Source organism: Nothobranchius furzeri, chromosome 11 (assembly GCF_043380555.1).
Source record: "Nothobranchius furzeri strain GRZ-AD chromosome 11, NfurGRZ-RIMD1, whole genome shotgun sequence".
In the NCBI taxonomy this organism is placed as follows: domain Eukaryota; kingdom Metazoa; phylum Chordata; class Actinopteri; order Cyprinodontiformes; family Nothobranchiidae; genus Nothobranchius; species Nothobranchius furzeri.
Genome location: NC_091751.1, coordinates 33,874,769 through 33,898,669, shown reverse-complemented (window position 1 = coordinate 33,898,669; position 23,901 = coordinate 33,874,769). Strand labels below are relative to the sequence as shown.

General features: G+C 43.4%; 1 protein-coding gene across 3 annotated transcripts in view; it reads right to left on the bottom strand.

The window, feature by feature from the left end:
- The window catches only part of LOC107397116 (inositol monophosphatase 1), a 51,364-nt gene that overhangs the window by 5,907 nt on the left and 21,556 nt on the right, over positions 1-23,901 (bottom strand). For 2 of the 3 annotated variants that reach the window (XM_070541498.1, XM_070541499.1), the window contains exons 2-3: positions 8,594-8,672; positions 7,198-7,331 (exon numbers count right to left, since the gene is read on the bottom strand). In XM_070541498.1, coding sequence (XP_070397599.1) covers positions 7,198-7,331; positions 8,594-8,656 — 197 coding nt within the window. In that variant the 5' untranslated portion in view covers positions 8,657-8,672. Of the gene's footprint in view, positions 1-7,197; positions 7,332-8,593; positions 8,673-19,877; positions 20,057-23,901 lie in introns of all 3 variants that reach the window. The other variant, XM_070541497.1, reaches the window with a different exon arrangement.

Below are 23,901 nucleotides of genomic sequence, written 5' to 3'. Positions count from 1 at the left end.
AAGTGCGGTAATGGTGGTGGCACGTCATGCAGCGCGGTGCGTTTCTTAATATCGCGATATTTCTTCTTGCGGTTACTGCGACAGCCCTAGTCTACACAGTCATTGACAAAGATCCTAAAACACACATATACAAGTTGGAAGACGATGGAGGGAACACCAAAGTAGTTCACCATAGCCTCATGTTGAACATCAGCTTTCTGCCAGTTGTATCTGCTGATGAGGACAGCAATGAAACTGTGCAACTTTGATGAGTCTGAGGCTGGGCCTTTTATGGTGGATACCATCGGCTCCATGGAGGAAGTGGATTCCGGAGACACAACCAGTGTGTCAACACACAGTGACACATGGGATGTCAGTGCTGGTGAGCCAGAGGAGAAGCAGCCATGTCAGAAATAAGCCGAAGGCACTGGCAAAGGGTCACATGGTGGGGAGTGTGAACGTATGAACAGCTAAGTGTTTGAGATAGAAGCTTCTAGTCCGACAGATTGTGATGGTTTAGTTGAAAAGCCATCAGCAGAATCAGACAACAGATGTTACAAGTACAGTGGTCGTAGATATAGATCAGGGTTCGACGGGTGAAGCTCTTCAACAGCAGATGCCCCAAGTGTAGTGACAACACGTGTTGGTAGGGTTGTTAAAAAGGTTGACCGTTTAGTAGAGTCTATGGCTCAAAAGTCATTCAACCTCAGACAGTTTACCAGTTCACTTGGCAAGAAATCACATGCTCTCCTCACGTTATTCTAGTGTGGTTGTTTTGATTTATTTGATTATATATATATATATATATATATATATATATATTAGTGTTGTCAAAAAAATCGATACCTAGATATAAATCGATACTAAAAGTGGTATCTAAATGAGATATTCCATCCCTGTGGTATCGATATTATGGACTATTATACACAGCCTTCTTCAAGTACACCGACACGCACGACAGCCAGATGCCGTAAAGCAGCCTCCGCCTCCCAGACAAACAGAAGAAGAAGACGCCGCATGGCTACATTGCAATTTCCCACGTGAGTTGTCTCCGATCCAAGTTTTGTCTGCCAAATAAATAAACAAAAACATAAACAGCGAATTTGGGAGGCGCTCCACAGCCCAACTTAATTAGCATACCAAGTCCGACACGTAGTTGTATATTCATGCTTATGTGCTTAAAGGACACTCCCGTTTATTGCAACCTGGACTTCATTTCTAGCATGCAGTACGTTTGTTTACTCACGCTGACAACTTTGGTGCTACTTAGATTGCCCGGGGTATTTAGATCCATCGGCGAATCGCCGTCAGTGTATATCCATATAACCGGTGCGGACGGGCACCCATGGTGCAGCCTCGAAATAAGACATTATCTGCACCAAAACATCTCAATGTCGAAAGGTTTTGTTAGGAATCATTAACATGATTCCCCTGTTCGTTTGGAGCAAGTCTGGGATTTCTAGGCGTAAACAGACTAGCCGCGGCTAATTAACCGGCGCTTTTAATGACGTCACTGCCGTGCGCCAATCTGTTTTTATTAAGATTACCGGTAGATGTACCTTTGTCCTACTGTGGAGAAATTCGTTTTCTCCCTTTATTGACCAACAGAATTGTTCAAAAGTACAGAACAAAACATATGGCATTACAGCTTATGACAAAAATGCACCTTAAACAGAGTTTAAGCAGCAAAACATCACTCTGCAAATAGTGTATATATAGTGAGACAATTCATGATTTAAAGTGTTAACTTTCGCCAGTTTTTGTATGCACGTTTTAAAAAATGCTGATACTTGAAAGGTTTAAGCACTTTACACACTTAATTCTTAACATTTAATTTTTGCAATATAAATTCAGGAATGTTATTTTTTGAATAAACTTGTTCAATAAATTGGTGTTTTTAAATAGTATCGAAATCGAGTATCGAGTTTTTTTTCCAGTATTGAATTGAGTTTGAAATTTTAGTATCGTGACAACCCTAATATATATATATATATATATATATATATATATATATATATATATATATATATATATATATTATATATATATATAGCAGTTGTTTGGGTCCACTTTTATTTTCTATATATATAAATGATCTTCCATATGCTGCTGGCAATGCTAGTGTGGAAATGTACGCTGATGATGTCACTCTCTCCACTGCCACATCGATAATACCTGAACTGAATGAGCGTTTACAGCAAGAGGTACACAGTACTGGACAGGGTGAAGAAGAATTAATTGGTATTCAACATCTCCAAAACTAAGTGTATGACATTTTGCAGCAGCCACATGTTACCAAGGTGGGGCAGGTCACCAAATTTAAACTGTTGGGCATTAGAATAGACAACTTATTGTCCTGGTCGGATCACATTGACCATATAGTCAATATGATGGGCCGAGGAAACTTTATGTCAAGAAAGTGCTCTGCATATTGTTCAACCACTGTATTGAAAAATGTTCAAAGTCCTGTTTTATCTCATTTACAGTACTGTACAGTAGTTTGGTCCAGGGCGGCCCAGAAACGTCTAAGAAAACTGCAAATATCCCGAACAGAGCAGCCAGAGTAGTTTTGAACTGTCCTCTTTGAACTAATGTGCACGAGACGCATCTCAAGTTGTCGTGGTTAACTGTGGAGGCAAAAGTAAAATATAGTCTTCTGATGTTTATGCAAAAAGCTATGACTAATTTTACTCACCATCGTTTGAAAGAAAGAATATTACTTAGTGGATATTGCCATGAGTACGTAACACGCCTGGTAAGCAATAACATGGTTATAGTTCCAAGACCTAGAAGTCATTTTATGAAGAAAACCATTCTGTATAGAGAGACTGTTGAGTGGAATACACTACCATGTTGTGTTAGGGAAATCCGAAACCAGAGTACTTTTAAGAAGACCATAAAAAAGGCTAAGCATTGTCTGTTTTGTTCTCTCAGTTGTGATAGTACGAGAAGAAAGGTGTTTTCAGACAGCAATGTAAGTTAAGGGTATCTTGTCGATGGTATTGGTTGGTCACAACAGCTTTTAAAATCCTAATGTAATAATTTATAACATTTTAATCATATGTATTGTTAAATGTATTTTGTATTTTGAAAATGGACCCCAGGAAGATTAGCAACCACTGCTGTGGAAGCTAATGGGGATCCAAATAAAGCAATTAAGCAATCATCACCATTATCACCATCATCATCGTTGCCATCACTATCACTATCAACACCACCACCATCATCACCATCTTACAAAGCCCCTCCCATCCACTGCATTCCACTGTGGAGACCATGGACAGCTCCTTCAGAGGCAGACTGAGACATCCCAGATGTAAACAGAATGCTACCGTAGGTCATTCATCTCCTCTGCAGTAAGAGTGTAGAACTCCTCAGTTTAAAGTCTCTTTCTGGAGTATTTCTCTCATCCGGGGTCACCATCTAATGGCTGACAGGCATATCACACAAATAATTTCTTCAGTTATTTCAAGATGGCGACTTCACGTTTCTAGTTTATTTATGTCTTTTTGTAGCTGACAAACAGATAAAACACGTTGTTTTACAAGTATTATGCTCATGTCATGCTGTGTTCTCATATATTTATATTTTAGAGATTTACTTGTCCATGAAAAGTTCATCAACTCTGCATCAGCTGAGGTATTCCTTACATTTGAAGCACGTAAGCGGTAGTTTAACACTATTGGTTAGTTCTTGTCGGCGCTCAGTTTCCTATTGCACGGAGCTCTGCGGGGCAGGGGGCGTGGTTAGCAAAAAAACTAAAAATAAAAGACGTATTGCTTAAATTAAATCACAGTACAGTCAGCCTAAAGTTTTGAGAATGACACAAATATTAGTTTTCACAACGTTTGCTGCTGAACTGCTTTTAGATCTTTGTTTCAGGTGTTTCTGTGATGTACTGAAATATGATTACAAGCACTTCATATGTTTCAAAGGCTTTTCTTAACAATTACATGACATTTATGCAAAGAGTCAGCATGATACATGTGACAGACCCATCTAGTGGACAACTTTTGTTTCTGCGCATACCTGTAGATATCGTCCATTTATCGTTATTGAGGTGAAATCCTCAATATATAGTGATATTGATTTTAGAGCTCCAAGTCCCAGAGTCCCCCTTCTCGAGAGGTGTAGAGGAATGCCCCAGGGGGTCACAACCAGCAGCCGGCAGAGTCCCGGGAGATATCAGTGGCAAGCCCACAGGCCCGCCCGCAGCCCCACACCTCCAAGCCGGCCGAGCCTGGAACCCAGCGACCCGGTACCCAGGGGCAACCAGCCCCGCCGGGGACCCAGCAGAGGCCGGGGACTCAGATCCCACCAGGCAGATGCCAAAAATCTTAAACCCCCTGACCCGGTAGCCACAAACATTCAGGCAGACCAAGGCAGCACACTCTACACCAAATGTGGCAGGGGGAGGGTAGGCAAAGATGTGTAGTAGCACAAGAAGTCCCAGGCGAGGGGAGGAGTCCAAGACCCCACCTGACATATACAGCCATACACAAACACAGTCACACACTCCCTCCCTCATGCTCACACATACACATACAACCAAAGACTTACAAAAATGCACGCCGGACATCCACTCATGCTCCCCATACACACCCTATTCACTCTGGTCCCGGTACTGCTGCACATGGGGGACAACCATCACCGGTTCCCAGAGTTCGACCCTTTCTGCTGGAGTGCTGATGAGCAGGCTCCCCCGCCCAACGCTGAGCAAAGCAACCCACCACCCCAGACCCCAACATGACGGCCAGCTTCCCCTCCTAACCTCTCTCCCCGGAAAGCCAAGCGACAACAGAGGTGTGCTAAGACCACTAGTCTCCCTCCGCTTGCTCCAATACAGTGTTAGTGCATGTTGATGAGGTGTATTCCATGGCTGTGGTGAGCAGGCAGTGCAGGCATTGTCTGGCCTATGCCAGCTGATGCAACCACACAACCACACTTCCCCCCACAGCCCTCTGTGTCTAAGTGCAGTTTAAAATTGGAAGTGGGCACCAGCACTCGAGATGAGGCTGAAAGATCCCCTTGCCAAATGCCGTTAAGTATGCTCACTCCCAAAGCCCTAAGGGGGTGTTTGCGTGGAATGTCGTTGATGGAAGTGTTTAAGGTGCAAATAAAATTGGGGGGCAGGTTGCCACAGGAATGCGGAAATGGGATCCATACCCGCACCCCTGACTTGCCCACCCCCCAAGGTCTTATTGGCATGATTGTGTGTTGACGTGAAGGAGCAGGAGGAGAAAAATGTATGGGGATGGGGAGGAATGGCTGGTTGGCCTAAGCCCTCCAGGAAGCCAGCTCCCCCACTGGCCCCAATAGCTACCTCCGTTCCCAAAATGCCCCCCAGGGCACAGAGACCCCAGCCCATCTCGCCAGGACCCAAAGCAGCAGCATCGCAGAGCCCCACGAAGTCCAAGGGCTCCAACCCAGCCCCACCCCAGCAGAATATCTACTCCCATCCTTGCATTTGAACAACTTCCAGAATATGTAAGACATGAGACATCCAGGTAAGGTTGGGTCCTCCCCCTCCTGGACATCCACCTCTCCCGTGATGGGACAGAGTTGTTATTATTCCAGAGGAGCCAAGGTCCACCTGAGGCCCTTGAGCCTGGGCCATGCACTGCCGCTTGCTCCTGCCTTCCTCCCGGCAGCTTACGAGTCAGGACCTAATCCCTAAGTCCCCGCCCAGATCCCCACACGGGGCCTGCCACCCTCACATTTCGAGTCCCCAGGCCCCCACCCAGACCTACTCAGAAGCAATGCAACCACTGTATATCTGTGTCTCCTGCAGTATGCTGCATTGTGTTGGAACCAAAGTTTTTTTCCTTTTTTATTCGTGGGTTTTAGTGGTCGAAGGGTACAATACTAGACTACTGCCTATGTGTACACATGTACCTTTGTTAATATTCTCTTAAGTGTTGGTGCTGCTGTAACAAGTGTATTACCCCACTGTGGATCAATAAAGTCTATTCTATTGTATTCTACTCTGTGACAGATACTGTCACTTTCTGGCCTCTAGAGGGCCTCAGTACTCTGCCTGCACAGCTGCAGGCAATTGGGTTCATGGAGCCTCCCTGTTAAAAGGGAGCTCTCAGAGTCATTCAGGGAGAGATGTCAGATGGGCGTTGGTGCGGAGGTGTTAATTCTCCTCTCTCTCTCCTCGGTTAAGACGTTAAAGTCTCCGTTTGTTACCTGAGTGGTATTTCTTGTTTTGACACCTAAGTGGTAGTTCTCGTTTCGTGACCTGAGTGGTATTTGTGTTTATATTTATAGTAGTTCGTGTGTCCTCATTTCATGAGAGACTTAGCTCACCTTTTTGGTGCAGATTTTGTGTTATTTCGTTTAGCTTCATTTCCAGCCCTTTCGTGCTGCGCCTTCAGTTTGTTAGAATTTATTGAGTTATTTAGAAACCCCTTTCGTTTATTTATTCCCAGTAATTGGATGACCCTTTTGTTTCCTTTTTCAGCCCAGAGCGCTGTTTGTGTAATAAACTTCCTTCTAAGAGTTTTAATTTGGTTTGTTTCATTCACGTACATATTTTCTTTACTCCCTTAAATCACAACGTGCTCCTAGCGAAGCCAAGGGACGTAAAATACTCTTAACACAAGTAAAACTCCACGACTGACTCATTATTCGCATCACACACATTTCACTGTAACATCCAGTTGTTGGCCAGCTTGAAATATTTTCAGAGCAGTCAATTTGCTTCTAATTCACTGTTAGCATTGTTAGCTGAACGTTAGCCTCTAGCCTGCTTCACTCAATACCATAGTAAAACCAAAAGATGCAGTGGCTTCTTAGGGGTACAAGAAATAACTTCTGGGTCGCTCCTGTTTACTGGCTTGGCTCTGGAGCTTTTAGCCTGCTGGTGTTGAATTACAAATGCTGGCACTGCTGCCTTTGCTTGGGTTAGGGTTGGGGAATCTCAGAAACCCACAGATTATAAACTACGTCTGTTTTATTTTTGTTGAATGAAGAAAAACTGGCAACCCCCCCAGCTGTTTCATTACAACGTTTCTTCCAACATGCCCGAGACATTAGACTCTTTTCTGATTATGTCACAAGAGATTTCTAACTTATTGCTCTTTTAAATGTTTCCGTAGCAACTAGTCAGTGTGACATCATCGTCTCCACCGTAAAAACCAACAAACTGCATCCTGAAGTCTTTACAACACGAGCAAAACCAACAGATCTCCCAGCCATCTTCAAGTTTTGTACCTGTGTGTGGGGAACTTCTCCTTCACTGATTGGATAATGAGTTTCTCCACCTTCTGGTCAGTTTGAGTCACCAAATCCACGGCTGAACTTTTCGTCATCACCTTCCTGTCACCAGCCAGGGCCGTCTGCACCACCTAATCAATGCATGAGTCAATAAAAACACCAAGGTTCATTGTTATGACATAGAAACAGCAGGGAAGTCCTAGTTTACAGTTCTCCATCACGCACAAAGACCTTTTCCTTTGTACTTCTTCGAAGCGTTTTACCATTAGTGCGAGGAAATTATAGCAGGATCTCGTAGTAATGATGTATAAAAGTAATTTCAACAAGAATGTTTGAAATAGCATGTTTAACATCTCGTAATAATCAGATTGTTCTATAGTGTGAAACACGGATGTTTGAATCTTTGTCCAGAAGAGACAAAGGAAGGAAACAGAGTCAGGGACAGCCTCTTTATGCCTTTTTAAGAAAAGCAACAAGTCAGAGGATCACATTCATGCAGGCCGAACATGAGAATAGTCTCCTACACCTATCTCCTGCTCTAGCTTCTGATAGAAAACAGACGGTGAAACTGCAGGATAGAAAATCCTGACAGATTTACATCACACTGTCACTAACATTCATGGACTCAACCATCTGGACTCACGACGGGGAAGGCTGTTGTTGGTTTAGCGTCCAGGAAACAGCAGAGAATGCCTCGGCTAGTAGAAGCTAACTTTTAGCATTAGCAACTCCACCACACAGCAGAACTCCTCCAGGCTTGTGTTATTGGTGGAGATGAAACATCAACGTTGCAGAGCAAACAGAGTCAGTGGTAGAGTCGTGTTGCTGTTAGCCAATCAGAGGAGAGATGTCCACATCCCGCTGTGTGAAGCTACTGTCTCCTCCAGCGGATATCTGAAAGCTTGTAAACACATATCCACTTGGTTGTCATTGAGCTGGAACTGAATTCATCCAGAATGAAGGAGACTGAATGTCTGTTCAGTCTGTCAATCGCAGATGTGAGTGCGCTCTCCATCACTTTTATAGTTAAAATTGGGCTCTACTCCGTCCGTCCTAGCGTGCCCGTCTGAGGCGCTTGCATCAACGGATCATGGCGCTGTGTGAAGTATAAACTGGGATTAAGGAGGATTCGCCTTGTGTTCGTGTTGAGGATGGTCTCAGCCTCAGATGTGCTGGACAATGGGTTTCTTCCTAAAACCAATCTACACTACAGCTGCAGTAACAACGAATCTCTGGAATCGGAACAACTGCTGAACCTCTGCAGCAGCACACGTGCGATGCATGAGCGCCTGACAAGGAAGCACAGTCCTGGAGAAGGTGTCCATCAGCAGATCACTGAACTCTATTTAAACAGAAATACAACCGGGGAAGGGGGGGGGGGGGTTCATCTTACCTCACCAGCTTTTCGTGCGACAGCAACTGCATAATCCATGACGGTCTGGAGGGAGTCAGCCATATTGGAAGGGTGGCTCCTGTAAGGGGACAAGCTCAGGTCAGCTTTCTAGCAGAGGGAAGTTGTTAATTAATAAGCATCAGAGCCACGTGAGCTAGCTCATGTTTATAGAGGCTGAAGGTCACAATAATAGCTTACAGCCTTTGTGTGTTTACAAGTTCTCTTTTTGGCTCTTCCTTCTTCCATCTCAGGAACATTGCTAAGCTGAGTCCCATTGTGTCCCACTCTGAACTTGAGACTGTTCTCTACACCTTCATCTCCTCACGCTTAGACTACTGCAACTCTTTTTCACTAGTCTGGGCAGAACCTCCGTGAACCGTCTACAGGTGGTTCAGAATGCCTGTGCTCAGCTTCTGACCAAGTCCTCCAAACACACCACATCACCCTGCTTCTCCTCCAGCTTCACTGGCTGCCAGTCACCTTCAGGGTTCATTTCAAGATCCTGGCAGGGGCAGATTTAGCAATTTGGGGGCCCAAGGCGAACACAGACATGGGGCCCCTTACACAAAATTTTCGACAATCTTACCTTCAGCTGGATTTGCGAAACTCTCCCCTCTTCTGACATGAGTTATTTTCCCTTTTTATTAGTCCTCTTTTTTTCTGTTTTCCCTCCCTTTGAGCACTTTCAATATTTACTCTGCTTTCTTTTTCCTGTCAGTGCTCCTGTGCTTTTGCCTTTTTTTTTTTTCATTTTGATCTATGTTTTCCTCCCTTAAAACATTTTCCATTGTCTTTCCTTTCTGCTTCCTTTTGATGTTTACATCAAAAAACGACGTCACTTTCAGAAGTGAAAATAAAAGCTTTTATGAAGCATGCTGCTTTTTCTCTTAAGCTGGGCGGACACTGTGCGACTTTTTCACTCGTAACACTCAGCTTCAGCTCAAACTGTACGACTTCCTCGCAGGGCAGATCTCACGAGTCATGTGCTCACACTGTACGACCCCGTTCTCGGATGCGACCTGACTGCTCACACTGTACGTCTGGTAGCAACACGTCGGCCCTAAAAATATGCTAAAAATAGCAGTTTTTACACAACACGTCAGACTTTTTTGTCTTGTTTTGCCTGTTGTCCTTCGGGAGTGCTGCAGGAGGACACAGGGGTTTATGGGGGTTGGATGAGGAAAACAAAATAAAGAAAGTAAATCTGTGTTTTGTGATCAGTTTAATTTGACATGAACACGACAAACATGCTTTCTTGACAATCCTTGTCACTGTGTGTAAAAAAAAAAGTGTAGAAATAAAACGAACAACGTGTGTTATTAGGGAAATAGCGGGTGAGCGGCGTTGATGCATGATTGCGCATGCGCCGTGAGCGGTTCTGGTACTTTTTGGGTTGCAGCTGCTCGCTGCACCGCTTCAACCCTCACGAGGAACGAGCAAAATATCAAACACTCCAGAAGTCCGTGCAAGCTCACGACTGCTGATCGGTAGCTGGTCACGTGGTGTTAATCGCCTCTCGTAACCCCCTGTACACTACACGACGCTCAGTGCAAAACTCGCCCCGATCTTGTGGATTCTCGCACGAGTGGAAAATCAGCTCAAAAAAGTGAAAAAGTCGCACAGTGTACGCCCGGCTTTATTGGAGCCACTAGGATAACTTCATTTCATGCTTAATGTTTTGACTATCGCATTGAGTTTGTTACGAACGCTCCCACCTCTCTTCTTTTTCTGCTTTCTCTTCTTATTATTTGTGGTCTTATGGCACTTGGCAAACAACAATTTGGTGCATTACCGCCACCAACTGGATATGAGAGGAATGACTACCACTCACTTCACGTGTGTGCATCACCATCTTAACCATAACCCCTTATGACCGTAATTATAACAGGGCCACCTGGTTCTTTTTTTTATCTTATGGCTGTAAAATAGTAATAAAAGTACAAAGTGTGTGTAACTCTTCTCCTTTTTTCTGAAGAAACTCAGCTTTCAGTGTATGGTTTGTATGCGCTCTGGTTCTGCGACGCGCTCCAAGCCCCTCTCCACATCTTCAGCTCGCTGTGTACCTTATGTAGTGCACGCTGACAGCGAGCTGCGCTGAGCAGTGTCCAGCTCAGATGTTCAGATGGGAATCTTTTCTTGAGCGATTCAGCTACATCTGCGATTTGCGTGGAATAAAATATGTTTGTCTGCATGCGTCGGGGTAATTCATTCTCCGTCAAAATAAACGGTCAAATACGGGAACTGTCCGATCAGCACAAGCCCTGCTTTTAACTGTTCTGTTTTCTTGTGAAAATAGATAAAATTAAACTTGATTACCACCAGAGCCAGGTGCACTGCGCCGTTATCTCCGTCACTGTAAATGAGGGAAAAACAAATTGATCGGATCCTTTTCTGACCTTCCCCACCTACAAAGTTTAATTACAACAATCAAACGTGACAGAGCCTGGATTTGTATTCTGAACAGTCTAAACATGTTTTAAAAAGAAACGTATGACAAAAGTGGCACCTGCTCAGTAAAACCACCAACAGGGTGAAAAATATCAAAATATTGTAGGCAGAGACGGGCTACAACTTCTGGATCCACTTTATATAAATCGTTTTATTGATTATGTTTTTATGAAAGATAGCTTTGACGTACACGAGCGACCAGTACTGGCTGCTGTCACCTGTTGTGAGCAGCACTCTGCTGTCTGAGGGTAGGCCCCGCCCACAACGCCGCGGCTGCTGTGGCTCCCAGTGTTTTCTTTACTGTGGGAAATGGGTAATAATGGCTCTTTGATGGGAACAGGTTGCCGACCCCTGGTTTAAGTGTTTCAATTTTTTTTTTTATGAATTCGATTAAAAATAAAGGTGCCCGGCCCGGCCCGTGTCCGAGGTAATTACACAGTCGTTGGCCTGAAGCCCGGCCCGAGGGCCTAGGGCTTCAGTGCAGGGCTCTAGCCCATAGCATTTGCTGGCAGTAGCTTTAGCAGCAGAGAGTGAGGTAGTGCCAACTCAGCGACTTTGTCACTGTTCCTACCGCCTAGTGATGAACCTAGCTACATTCATGAGGACCCTTAGCTACTTTCTTCTAGATATTTCCTGCAAATTAGCAACAAAATAGCCATTTTCGCTGTGAACCGTTCTTTGAACGTTGTTTCAGCTGTCATCAAGGATATAAATGTTACAGATACAAAAGACGTTACTGGCGCTTTAGCTCATCTAGGACGACGGACTCCGGAGCAGAAGATCCGGGTTCGAATCTAGATGTGAACATAATTTATTTAGAGTTTATTTTTTACATTAATGATATATTTTTTTACAGTAAGATGCCCAAATTTTTATTTGAGACTCGCATTGAATTCACAGATAAAAAAGATGTGGGTTCAACTTTCATTTTGAACAATTTTTCAAGCAAGGGAAGGGAAGCTCTGTGAAGCTGACGGACTGACCCATCTTAAACCTTTGTCGGCTGTGCTGAAGAGAAAGGTACAGAACCAAATTATTTAATTAATTAGCTGCAGGTTCTCCCGTCCTCTGTCCTCCGGGCCACACACACACACGGGACTGTCTCAGCTGTTATTTTCGTTAAGGAGTGTGCACGTACAGCATGCGCGCCTCATGCACGAGCCTACTATTGAAGCTGCCGTTACGCTTTTTGCCTGAGGGGGATATTGCGAGCATAAAAATTCAAAACTCCGTAAAGTCCCTTTAAACAACATTTTTATGTCTCTACATTCATCTTTTATGATGATTAGTTCTGTAATGTATTTTAATTTTTTTCGCCCTAAATGTTCTTGATCTTTAAATTCAAGTACATATTTGTATGCTTGCTTTGCAGATGATAGCAGATCTGTCACAAGTCGAAACAACAGAACAAACTCCTGAAGTAGCTGCATCTCCTGTGACACAATGTGACAAGATGGATGACTGCATGTCTGGTCACAAACACTCCTCTACCACAGTGAATCGTGCAACACAGTATGGATTCAGACAGCTCATTCCTTATCGTTCTACAGGTAAACTATAACATGCAGAGCACAAAATGTCTTCACAATTTAAAATTTCCAAGATTTCCACAAAACTGTTTGATTCACAAACTACGTTGTGATGGCTAATGTAACACAAAATCATTACATTAAAAAATGTCTATTCTCAGCAACACAGGTTGACCTACATCCATCCACCAGGGACATGGGGACTCAGTATGAGGAGAGTGATGTGTTGTGGCACTCAACACCGTTATCATCGCCAGTATCGGCACTTGAGCCCCTAGATGACCAGGATGAGAGCTACGATCCATTTGGTGAATCTGAACCACCCACCCTCCACTGGTAGGACAGGACCGGAACAAACAATGGCTAATTCCAGGTACCTGATGGACACACCCTAGGAGAAGTTATATAATTATGTGTGATTTATTTCAATGTATCTTTCGGTGACCGACAGGATCAAGTGCAGCAGTTAAACTGGAACAAGTAGCATGCCAGCCGTTGTTTGTGAAAGATGTCAGACAGCTGTCACCACAGCATCAGACATATTCACTCGAAGCATTCCACTCCCTGATCCTGAAATTTGCTCCGAAGCATACAGGGTTCTCGTTCCTGGTCATGTACACTAGGCAAGCATTATTGAGCGCGTGTGTGTGTGTGTGTGTGTGTGTGTGTGTGTGTGTGTGTGTGTGTGTGTGTGTGTGTGTGCGTGCGTGCGTGCGTGCGTGCGTGTGTGTGTGTGTGTGTGGGCTTGTGACTATGTTTTCTGTTCCAGTTTCTCTATTTCAGATTGCTGCTGGCTGCTCTCCATTGTAACAGCAATGGCAACAGAGACATGGCCAGAACCAAGGCTGGTGTGGACAGATATGCAGTGCGCTATCTGCGCTTTAAAAAAGGTGGATGGTCTGTGCAGCCAGTCAAAGATAAACCGACTTATGGTAAAAAAAAAAAAAATTTGTTTAGTAAATATTCCGTTTATATATAACTGATTCTTAAATTATTTTGATTACAGAGTATGCCACAGCTCTGCAGCAGGCTGCAGGAGAACTACAACAAGAACCCTCAGCTACCGAGCTCCTCAGTAACTACAATGAGGGCTGCAGATCCTGGACCCTGGCAGCTCTGTGTGACAGAGTAGAAAAGCACGAGGCTGTTGGGCAGTACATCAGGAAGTCAAGGTTTTCAAAACAGGTAGATTTTAAATTCAATGTATTGACCTAAGTTGTTTTTTTTGGATAATTTGCAGTCGAGTAAAATTTCCAAAAGTACACTTGTTACGGTCTCTGTAGTTTGCTCCAGCCCTCCGGTCAAAAAAAAAAAATCAAAATCAACTTTATTTATATAGCACTTTTCATACAAAAAATGCAACTCAAAGTGCTTTACAGATTAAAATGGCCCCATAGATCCCACATTCCCATCCCAGCCCCCCTCCCCAAGTATAAAACAATTAAAAATTACAGTTCCCCTCCCGCACCCAATTTCCAAAGTGGACATACAATCACCCGCACACTCGTCCATGCACACACACACACACACACACACACACACGCACACGCACACACTCGTGAACACCAGAGTAAACAATAGGCTGAGTTCAGATGGGTCAGGTAATGAACGACACATCATCAGCAGAGCCATCTGCCCTGGCAGCAACAGATCCACGGCAGCAGCCAAGACACCGGCCCATGACGCCCAGTGGCGTAGGGCAGAAACCCCCACCAGTGCCCGGGCACTACCCGAGGAGCACCCCGGCCGCCGCCGCCCCTGACCACCGGCCCCAAGGCAGAGGGCTCCGCAGAGGAAACACTGGAGGATTTAAGATATATAACATATAAAATAATAAAAGCTAATAATGATAAAAAGTAACTGATAAAAAGTGATTATAAAGATAGTAAAAGAAAACATAATCATGTAAAAACACTAAGATGTAGATAAAATGTTAAAATAATAAAAGAGATAAATACCATAAATCCTCTAATACAGGCCGGTATTCAATTAAAAGCCTGGTCTCCAATTTTGGCCGGTGTCGGAGTTAGCGGAAGTAAATAATGGCCGGTCTCTTATTGTGGCCGGATGGAATGTGGTGACAAGCAAGTACAGCGTCCCAGCGGCAGAGTTATAGTCCCCAAATCAACCAGCAGGAGGCGGTAGGGATTCACACATACCTTTATTAGGCTTTTTCTTCAACGCTTTGTAACGCTACAGACACGATCCTCTATCACGCTCCTACCACACAGAGTCACGGTGTCAGTTAACCATGCTAATTCAAGCCGCTCCACAGAACACACATCACCTTCCCTGTGGCTTACATAACACTCACACAACACGCAAATCAACACATAGGAACTAGCAGAACGATAGGAAACACATATAACACAATACCCAGAATGCACCTGGCTTACAACCCCAGCCAGGTCATTACACTATCAAGTTCAAGGAGAACGTGCTGATTATGCTGCAGAACACTCTGGAGAGCAGCAGTAGGGGGTGTATGAACTACAGTAATCCCTCGTTTATCGCGGTAGATGCGTTCCAGACCTGGCCGCGATAGGTGAAAATCCGCGAAGTAGGGACTCCCAGCATGCCCCTCGCGGGGATTCCCTCCACGTCGCACCTACGTCACAAACCGCGGCTATAAACGGAAGTCGCCTTTCCAGCTCACCACTCAGTCATCGTTTCTTCAGATTCATGATCAGAGTTTCCAACCTACCAATCAATCCAACGAACTATCAGCTCATAGTAAGTTATCTTACTTACTTCTGGAAAGCCCGGCATTTCCGTGTCACTTCGTTGACGCTCAAACGCTCGGGGGTTTCCTAGAGCAGCCGGCGTTTCACCGACGCTATCACTTCCGCGTCTGCGAAACCACGCTCCCTATTGAATTATCGTATGATCACATTCTCTGTGATCAGCAACGCGCTGTGCCAGACCGTAGGTACTGACACGCGATCGTTGATGTCGGTTCATTTCCTTTAATGTTTTCTGTCTTTTATATGCGCCTGATGTGTATCGCTGCTGTGGAGCGGGGCGCATCAACTTGTCCTCCGACGCACAGATCACTGATGCGGCCGGCAAGCAGGGAGCGCTTCGCTGTTTTCGCGGTCGGTAGATCTGCCTCCTGAGCACGGCCACAGTAACAATCAGGTGTCGCCACCTCAAAAACTAATTTAACACGCGATCGTTCATGTCAGTTCATTTCCTTTAATGTTTTCTGTCTTTTATTTGCGCCTGATGCGTTTCGCTGCATGCTGTGGAGCGGGGCGCTGCGGGCATCACCTTGTCCTCCGACGCACTGATCACTGATACGGCCGCCAAACAGCAAGCGCTCCGCTGTTTTTGTGCTCGGTAGATCTTTTAGAACTGCAGTTCAAAGGTAACTCATAAGGTGAATATATATGAACCCAGGCAGCAGTTTTTCTTTAGGATTGAGAGGAGATGCAGGAAGATAATAAACAGACAGGACAGAAAAATAGTCAAATAAAAACAAGTTAGTTTTTGTACCTGGTGGTTGCAACAAACAGACACCATTGAAGGTAATCAGAAGTGAGGAACAGAAAATGAAATAATTATTTTAATGTTTAGAGCAGCAGGAACTCCGAGAGGCTGCAGGCGCATCAGTGAGTTTGCGGCTGCAGCGCAGGGGGAGGGGGGAGAGAGCTGAAGCAGAAACTACCGTTGTTAAAAGAAATGTGTTTAACTTTGAAAATGTGGGCGCAATTTTAATTGTCAAAAACTCCAGCGAACCATTAGTTCATTTTGCTCAAATAGAAATAGAGGCCTGCCTCTAATACTGGCCCTCCTTCCAATAAAGGCCTGGAGCTTGATGAGCTTGAGTCAAATACAGGCCCGGGCCTGTATTAGAGGATTTACGGTATGTATTTATAGATAAATAGTGATCAGTTAAAAGCTAAGCTAAAAAGGTGGGTCTTGAGCCTATTCTTAAAAGCCTGGATGTTCCCTTCGGACCTGAGGTCCTCCGGCAGCCCGTTCCAAAGGCGAGGGCCGTAATACTTGAAGGACGCCTCGCCGTGGGTGTGAGTCTTAACTTTAGGGATAACTAGGAGACGGCTGCCAGAGGAGCGCAGAGACCGCGAGGGTTTATACAGTAAAAGCAGTTCTGAAAGATAAGAAGGCCCAAGACCATTAAGACACTTAAAAACCGTTAAAAGAACCTTAAAATCGATCCTGAAACATACGGGGAGCCAGTGCAGTGATTTCAAAACCAGAGTGATGTGCTCCCGCTTCCTGGTCTTCATCAGGACACGTGCTGCTGAGTTTTGTAAAAGTTGTAAACCTGAGATGCTCTTTTAGGGAAGACCAGAAAGCAGGGCATTGCAGTAATCAATTCTACTGGTTATAAAAGCATGCATCAGCGTCTCCGTATTGGCCCGAGAGAGAATGGGTCGGACTCTGGCGATGTTCTTAAGATGGTAAAAACCTATTTTTGTGATGTTTTTAATGTGGGGGACAAAAGTCAGCTCAGAGTCGAAAATAACGCCCAGATTCTTCACTTGTAGTGATGGATAAAAAGACATTGACTGTAGTTTAGGTAAAAGTTTCTCTCTCTGGGCCTCAGGACCGATGACTAAAACTTCAGTTTTGCCCTGGTTGAGCTGGAGAAAGTTTTCAGTCATCCATGATTTAATATCTAAAATGCAATTAAAAAGTGTTTCCATTGGCTGTGCGTCATCAGGAGACACGGAGATGTACAACTGTGTATCATCAGCGTAACTGTGGAAATTCACCCCATGTCTCCTGATGACACTGCCCAGAGGGAGCATATAGAGGTTAAAAAGCACTGGGCCTAGAATTGAACCCTGAGGCACACCGCATGTGATGCTGTGGACCCCAGAGGAACAGGTATCCAGACTCACCATAAAAGTCCTGTCTGTGAGGTAGGAAGTGAACCAACTGTGAACAACACCAGAGAGGCCGATCTGTTTTAAACGGGTTAAAAGAATAGTGTGGTCTACTGTATCAAAGTCAGCGCTTAGATCCAGCAGAACCAACACTGTTGCCCTCCGAGCATCATAATTTGTTCTAAAATCATTTAAAATCTTCAGAAGGGCCGTCTCAGTGCTGTGGTTCACCCTAAAACCAGACAGAAATTTCTCTAGGACATGTTGGTGGTTGATGAAATCATTAAGTTGTATTAAAACAAGCTTCTCTACCATTTTGCTTAAAAATGGTAAGTTGGATACCGAACGAAAATTGTTAAAGTCATTAAAATCTAAATTGCTCTTCTTCAACAGGGGCCTGACCACCGCCCGTTTAAAAGCAGCAGGAAAGACCCCCGTCTGAAGGGAACAGTTCATCAAAGTTAAAATCTCATCTCTAAAAGAGTCATAAAATTGTTTAAAAAACCTTGTGGGAATAGGGTCCAGAACACATGTGGTGGGCCTCACTGAGAAGAAAACTTTATCAATAATCTCAGCTTCAACCAAGACAAAACTGTCCAGTGTTTCCTCAGGTAGACACACACTCTCAGATTGATCGGGAGCAGCATGACATTGGGAGGATAAAATGTTACGTCTGATGGTGTCTACCTTCCCTCTGAAGTGGGCTGCAAACTCCTCACAGAGAGCATCCGAGGGGGTTTTCTGGAGAGAACTAAATTCACGACCCAAAATATTTGTGACTGTAGAAAACAGAATTTTGGGATTATTTTTGTGTTCCGAGATTATTTTAGAAAAGTAATTATTTCTGGAATTTCTAACAGCTTTGTTGTATGATTTTAATAATTCTGTGTATATTTGTTTATTAATTGTGTTCTCAGATTTCCTCCATTTTCTCTCTGCCGCCCTGCAGGATCTTTTCAAGATTTTTAAGTTTTCATTGCTCCAAGGGGAAGCCGGTTTTGGCTGTAGCTTTTTAATCTTAGGTGGAGCGAGCAAATCCAGAGTAGATTTAAGTCTGCTGTTAAAATCATTGAAGATAAAATCACAGGGAGCATTTGAATTAATAGGAGGGATCTTTTTAAAAGTTTCCAGAAAACCAGCAGCCACTTCAGGGGTTAGATGGCATTTCATTACAGTTCTCACAGAGGTCTCCTGCTGAATTATGCTGGTAATGCCAAAAAACACACAGAAATGATCTGAGATCATTAAATCCACGACAGAGGACACACCGGTGGACAGACCATACGTGATGACCAAGTCCAGGGTGTGTCCTCTGTCGTGGGTTGGTTGTGCAACATGTTGTGTAAAATCCATATAACTCAAAATGTTTAAAAATTCAGTGGTAAAAGGGTCTGCAGGGTCATCTATGTGTAAATTAAAATCACCAGCTAAAATAATACTATCAAAAGAGTTGTGCACAATTGATAAAAACTCGGAAAATTCCTGTATAAAAAGTGCACTGTGCCTTGGAGGCCTATAAACAGTAACACATAAAATCTGAAGATCGCTGAAAATGGCTGCACAATATTCTAATGTGGTGTAGTTATCAAATAAAACATGTTTTGCGGAAAGTGTGGAAGAGCTTATAAGAGCAGTTCCGCCTCCCTTTTTCCCATTTCTTATTGAATAAGTAAAATTAAAGTTTGGTGGGGAGGCCTCTGTGAGAACAGCAGGAGCATCTGAACTCAACCATGTTTCTGTCAAAAATAGACATTTAAGGTGATTATCTAAAATGAGGTCATTTACAATAAAAGTTTTGTTCAGCAGAGAGCGAACATTTAAAAGAGCCATATTGATAGTAACTAAAGATGGAGTGACTGTGTGATTGACTGGGGGTGAGATTATTGACAACTGTTTAAGATTATTAAAATTAGACAGGTTAGTTTTATGTTTATGTGATCGCTCTCTGCTGATGACAGGAATGTGAGAGGTGTGCAAGGGTCCAAGTCCGATATGTGGGTTACTGTTAAAATCATAACTGGGTTCATAGGCTCCTGGACCAGTGGGACATCATGATGTGGGGAGAGGAGGTTGGGGCGTGGGGGCAGCTGGGGGTGGTGTGGTGGGTAAAGGTGGTCGTGGGCAGGCCAGGCTCATTTTAAGTGTATGGGTACCCTGTCTATTTAGATGGAGTCCGTCAGGCCCAAACAGATGCTTCCTGCCCCAAAAAATGTTAAAATTGTCAATAAAAGCAATGTTGTGCTGCACAGTGACAGAAGAAAGCCAGGTGTTCAAAGATAAAATTCGGCTAAAGCGTCCAATTCCTCTGTCAACCGTGGGGATGGGGCCAGAGATAAAAACACACAGATGGGTGCTTTTTAACAAGTTAAAAAGATGAATAAAATCACGCTTGAGGAGTTCAGACTGCTGCATGCGGGTGTCGTTGGTGCCAGTGTGGATTATTATTTTACTCACTGTTGGGTGATTGTGGATGAGCTCTGGGATCCGTTTGGCAATGTCCATGACTTTCGCTCCGGGAAAACTGTGAAAGCTGGTGCTGTTTCCTCCCATTTCCCTGTCATTCAGCCCCAGTCACAGCTCCAGTTCCTCCATTCCTCCTCTCAGCCGGTTCATCACCAGAGCGAGAGCCACACCTAGGAGCAGCAGCAGCAGCGGTGCTACATCACCAGATCAGCAGCCTTCACCTCGGGCATAATTAAGTAGAGCAATTCAGGGAGACACAGTCCGAATCTGGTGATCTCCTTAGCTGTGACTGTTTGAAATTTAGTCATTGATCTAGATTGTAGATCTTTAGTCTGTCATTTGGAGTTTGTTTATAGTTATTGAGCTGTGGGCCTTTTTTTTTTTTTTGCTTTAACAGTTTTCATATTTAAATTTAGGTTAGTTTGTTTACACACCCTCGTTTATCAAGAGGGAGTTGTTATAACATTTTGTATGAACTTGTATATGTAAGCCTTTTGTAAAATAAAACATTCATACCATCACTAAACACCTCATTATTTTGCTCACACTGTGTAACTAACCCTAAAATGACATCTTCTTTTGCTTGTATTTTAATTTGGCACAACTTGCCTTTATTTATAATCCGTTTTTATCAACTTCCTGTTCGAATGAAATGCTTTTATTTTGAAGGGTCTATTTCCTGTTCTAACAGTTAATGCAAGCTAGCTTAACAGCGATAAAACGGCCAAAGCAGCTTTGACGGAGATCTAACATGGATTTTGCTATTAGCAGCCCCCTTGATAGAGGCACAAGGTAAATTTAGTATCTTAATGTACTTATGTTTTAAATATTTTTTGTTATAAAATGGTTAGATCCAAATGCATTGATTTATCTTATAAAGCTAAGGAAATTGTAATTTATGGTGTATGTTGTAAACTGTTGTAAACTGTTAATAACAGTTGAATTGATGTAAGAGTATGGATCAATTTACATGGTTTCTTTTGTACACATCTCCAGCTCTTACGGTGAAATTGAGGGTCATCGTCATTAAATCCAAAACTTCATCAGTAAAGTGTCATCCTTCATTCGGGGGGGTATGCTACAGTAAGAGCTTACCTCCGGGAAAACTGACAACTGGGAAGCAAGAAGCATCACCCCATTTGCTACAACAAGCTGCCTGCGCCCTCAAGGAATGACACGGTACCAACACAAAGTAGAAAGCTGCATCAACGATCTGGCAACAAGCAAATTCTCTCAAAATGGAAAAGATACAGGATAAACAGTTAAACGAAAAGGAACAACTAAAGGAATTTCCAGTTCAAATGGATGAGAAGTTACTAAGAAGATCAGAACGGCTTAGTGTGCCCACAGAAAAAATGATCCTTTATCAAATGGATGAACAAACTAAAAGAGAGAAAAAACTGTTAACTCTTTATGAACACTGGAAAGGCCAGGTCAGAGTCTACAGAGAAGACCTGAAATGTGATATATCAGATGTGCAGTTAGCAGAAATGGCTGACGATATTGAAAAGACAGTAAATAACATGACAAAAGCATACAGTGAACTAAGAGAGTGTAATGTACCATCACAGGTTATACGGCGCAAAATGGATTCTTGTGAATCTGTGACGAAGGATATTATGAAAATAATTTCTGAGCGATTAGCAGCCATAGATGAATATGATGCAGATAGAGAAAGGCAGCGCCTCCATCAGCTCTTAACTTATGAACATGCAAGGTCCATATTTGGTACTGTGTCACAGTCGTGTTGCCACTCTGATGCAAGCATCACAACCAGAAGAATCGATGCAGCTGCAGAATTAGCTGCTAAGGAGGCTCAGTATAAAATTACACAAGAGGAAATCAAACAAAGGGAGAAAATAAGAGAAATGGAAGAGAAACACAGGCGGGAACTGGATGTTCAAAAATCTAAACTAGAGCATTTACAAGTAGAAAAGGAAAGGCAAGCTGCACGTGCAAAATTTGAGACTTATGACAAGGAATTGAAAGGTGATATGGAAAGTCAGCTAATGTTACAGAACTATGGGACTTCTTTTCTCAACAATAATTTTGCACAACCAGCCCCAGTGCTCTCTACAGGTTCATATATCCCACCTGTGCAACAAAATGCATCCATTCCCCTCATCAACTCTCCACGACAACCACACTCTCAAATTGCCACTCCATGACCTCCAACAGACATTTCTCTGCTGGCTAAAGCTATCCAAGATACCATAGCTGTAAGCAGAATCCCAGTACCAGTGCCCGTCATATTCAGTGGAGATCCCATAACCTTCATTGAATGGAAGTCTTCCTTCAGCTCACTAGTGGACTGTAAAAGTATACCTCCTGCTGAAAAACTGCACTTATTAAAAAGATACATTACTGGTCCTGCACTTAAGTGTCTTGAAGGAACATTTTATCGTAGTGATGAAGAGGCATATGAAGATGCATGGAAAAGACTTGATCAGCGCTATGGTCAGCCATTTGTTGTCCAAAAGGCATTTAGAGACAAACTGTCTAAGTGGCCTAAAATCCACCCAAAGGATGCAGAAGGTTTAAGGACATTTTCTGATTTTCTCACAACCTGTCTTCAAGCAACACCACATGTAAAGGGCTTGGAGATACTAAGCGACTGTGAGGAAAACCAAAGGTTACTGCAAAAGATTCCTGAATGGGTTGCAACACGTTGGAATCGTCAAGTCACAGTTGCTCTCATGGAAGGTAAAACTTTCCCTTCTTTCAAGGATTTTGTTGAGTTTGTAGCACTTGAGGCGGAAATTGCTTGCAATCCTGTGACTTCTTCATATGCACTCCATTCGTGTGGCTCATCTTCAGAAAATAGACACACAAAGGAGATTAAACCAAACAGATCAACAACTCAAGTCTTTACAACACAAGCTACAATGCATGAAGATAAAACAAAGTCAAATTACACAAGATTAAAGGTAGCTTGCATGTTCTGCAAAGATGAGGACCATCAGTTGTCAAAGTGCCCAAGCTTCACAGAAAAGTCACTCGATGACAAACGGACATTTGTAAAGGAAAATAAACTTTGCTACGGGTGCTTAAAAGTGGGCCATAATGCCAAAGACTGTCATCATCGCCACACATGTGACTTGTGCAAAAAACGGCATCCTACTTGTTTGCACAATGAAAATCATAAACCAAATGAAAGACCCCAGAACTCAACAAGCATCACTCCAACCACAGAAAATGGTACTACGGCAGCCACAGCTCTAAATGTTACAAAGGTGGGTCAAACAGGTAGTACCTCCATGATAGTTCCTGTATGGGTTTCTACTGCCCAGAACCCATCTAAAGAGCAGCTAGTGTACGCTTTATTAGACACACAAAGTGACAACACATTTGTCAGTGAAGAATTATTCAATCAGTTGCAAGCAGACTCCCATCCAGTAAAGCTAAAGCTAACCACAATGCTGGGAGTTCACATGACGGTCAAAAGTCAGAGAGTAGCAGGGCTACGAGTGAGAGGTTATGCTTCAGATGTTCACATTGACCTCCCACCGTCTTACACAAAGGATTATATCCCATTTAACTATGATAACATACCTACGAGTGAAACCGCAAAGCAATGGCTTCATCTGTAAGAGATTGTTGATAAAGTACCTCCTCTCTTGAGCTGTGATGTTGGACTACTCATTGGATTTAACTGTCCCAGAACTCTAGCTCCAAAACAGGTTATACTTGGAAAGGATGATGAACCATTTGCAATCCAGACAGATCTGGGATGGAGCATTGTTGGTGGCTTAACATCGGAGTCAAATGAATCTGAAACAAGTTTTTGCCACAAAGTTATGGTAAAGGAACTGCCTCCAGTAACACCAGTGGATGTAATTAATGTTCTGGAATCAGATTTCAAAGACACAAAGGAAAACGAAAAAACAGTCTCACAAGAGGATCTCATTTTTTTGGACAAACTCAAGGAGGGAATAAAGAAGAACAAACAAGGACACTATGAGATGCCTCTTCCATTCAAACAAAGGCCATATTTACCATACAACAAAAGGCTTGC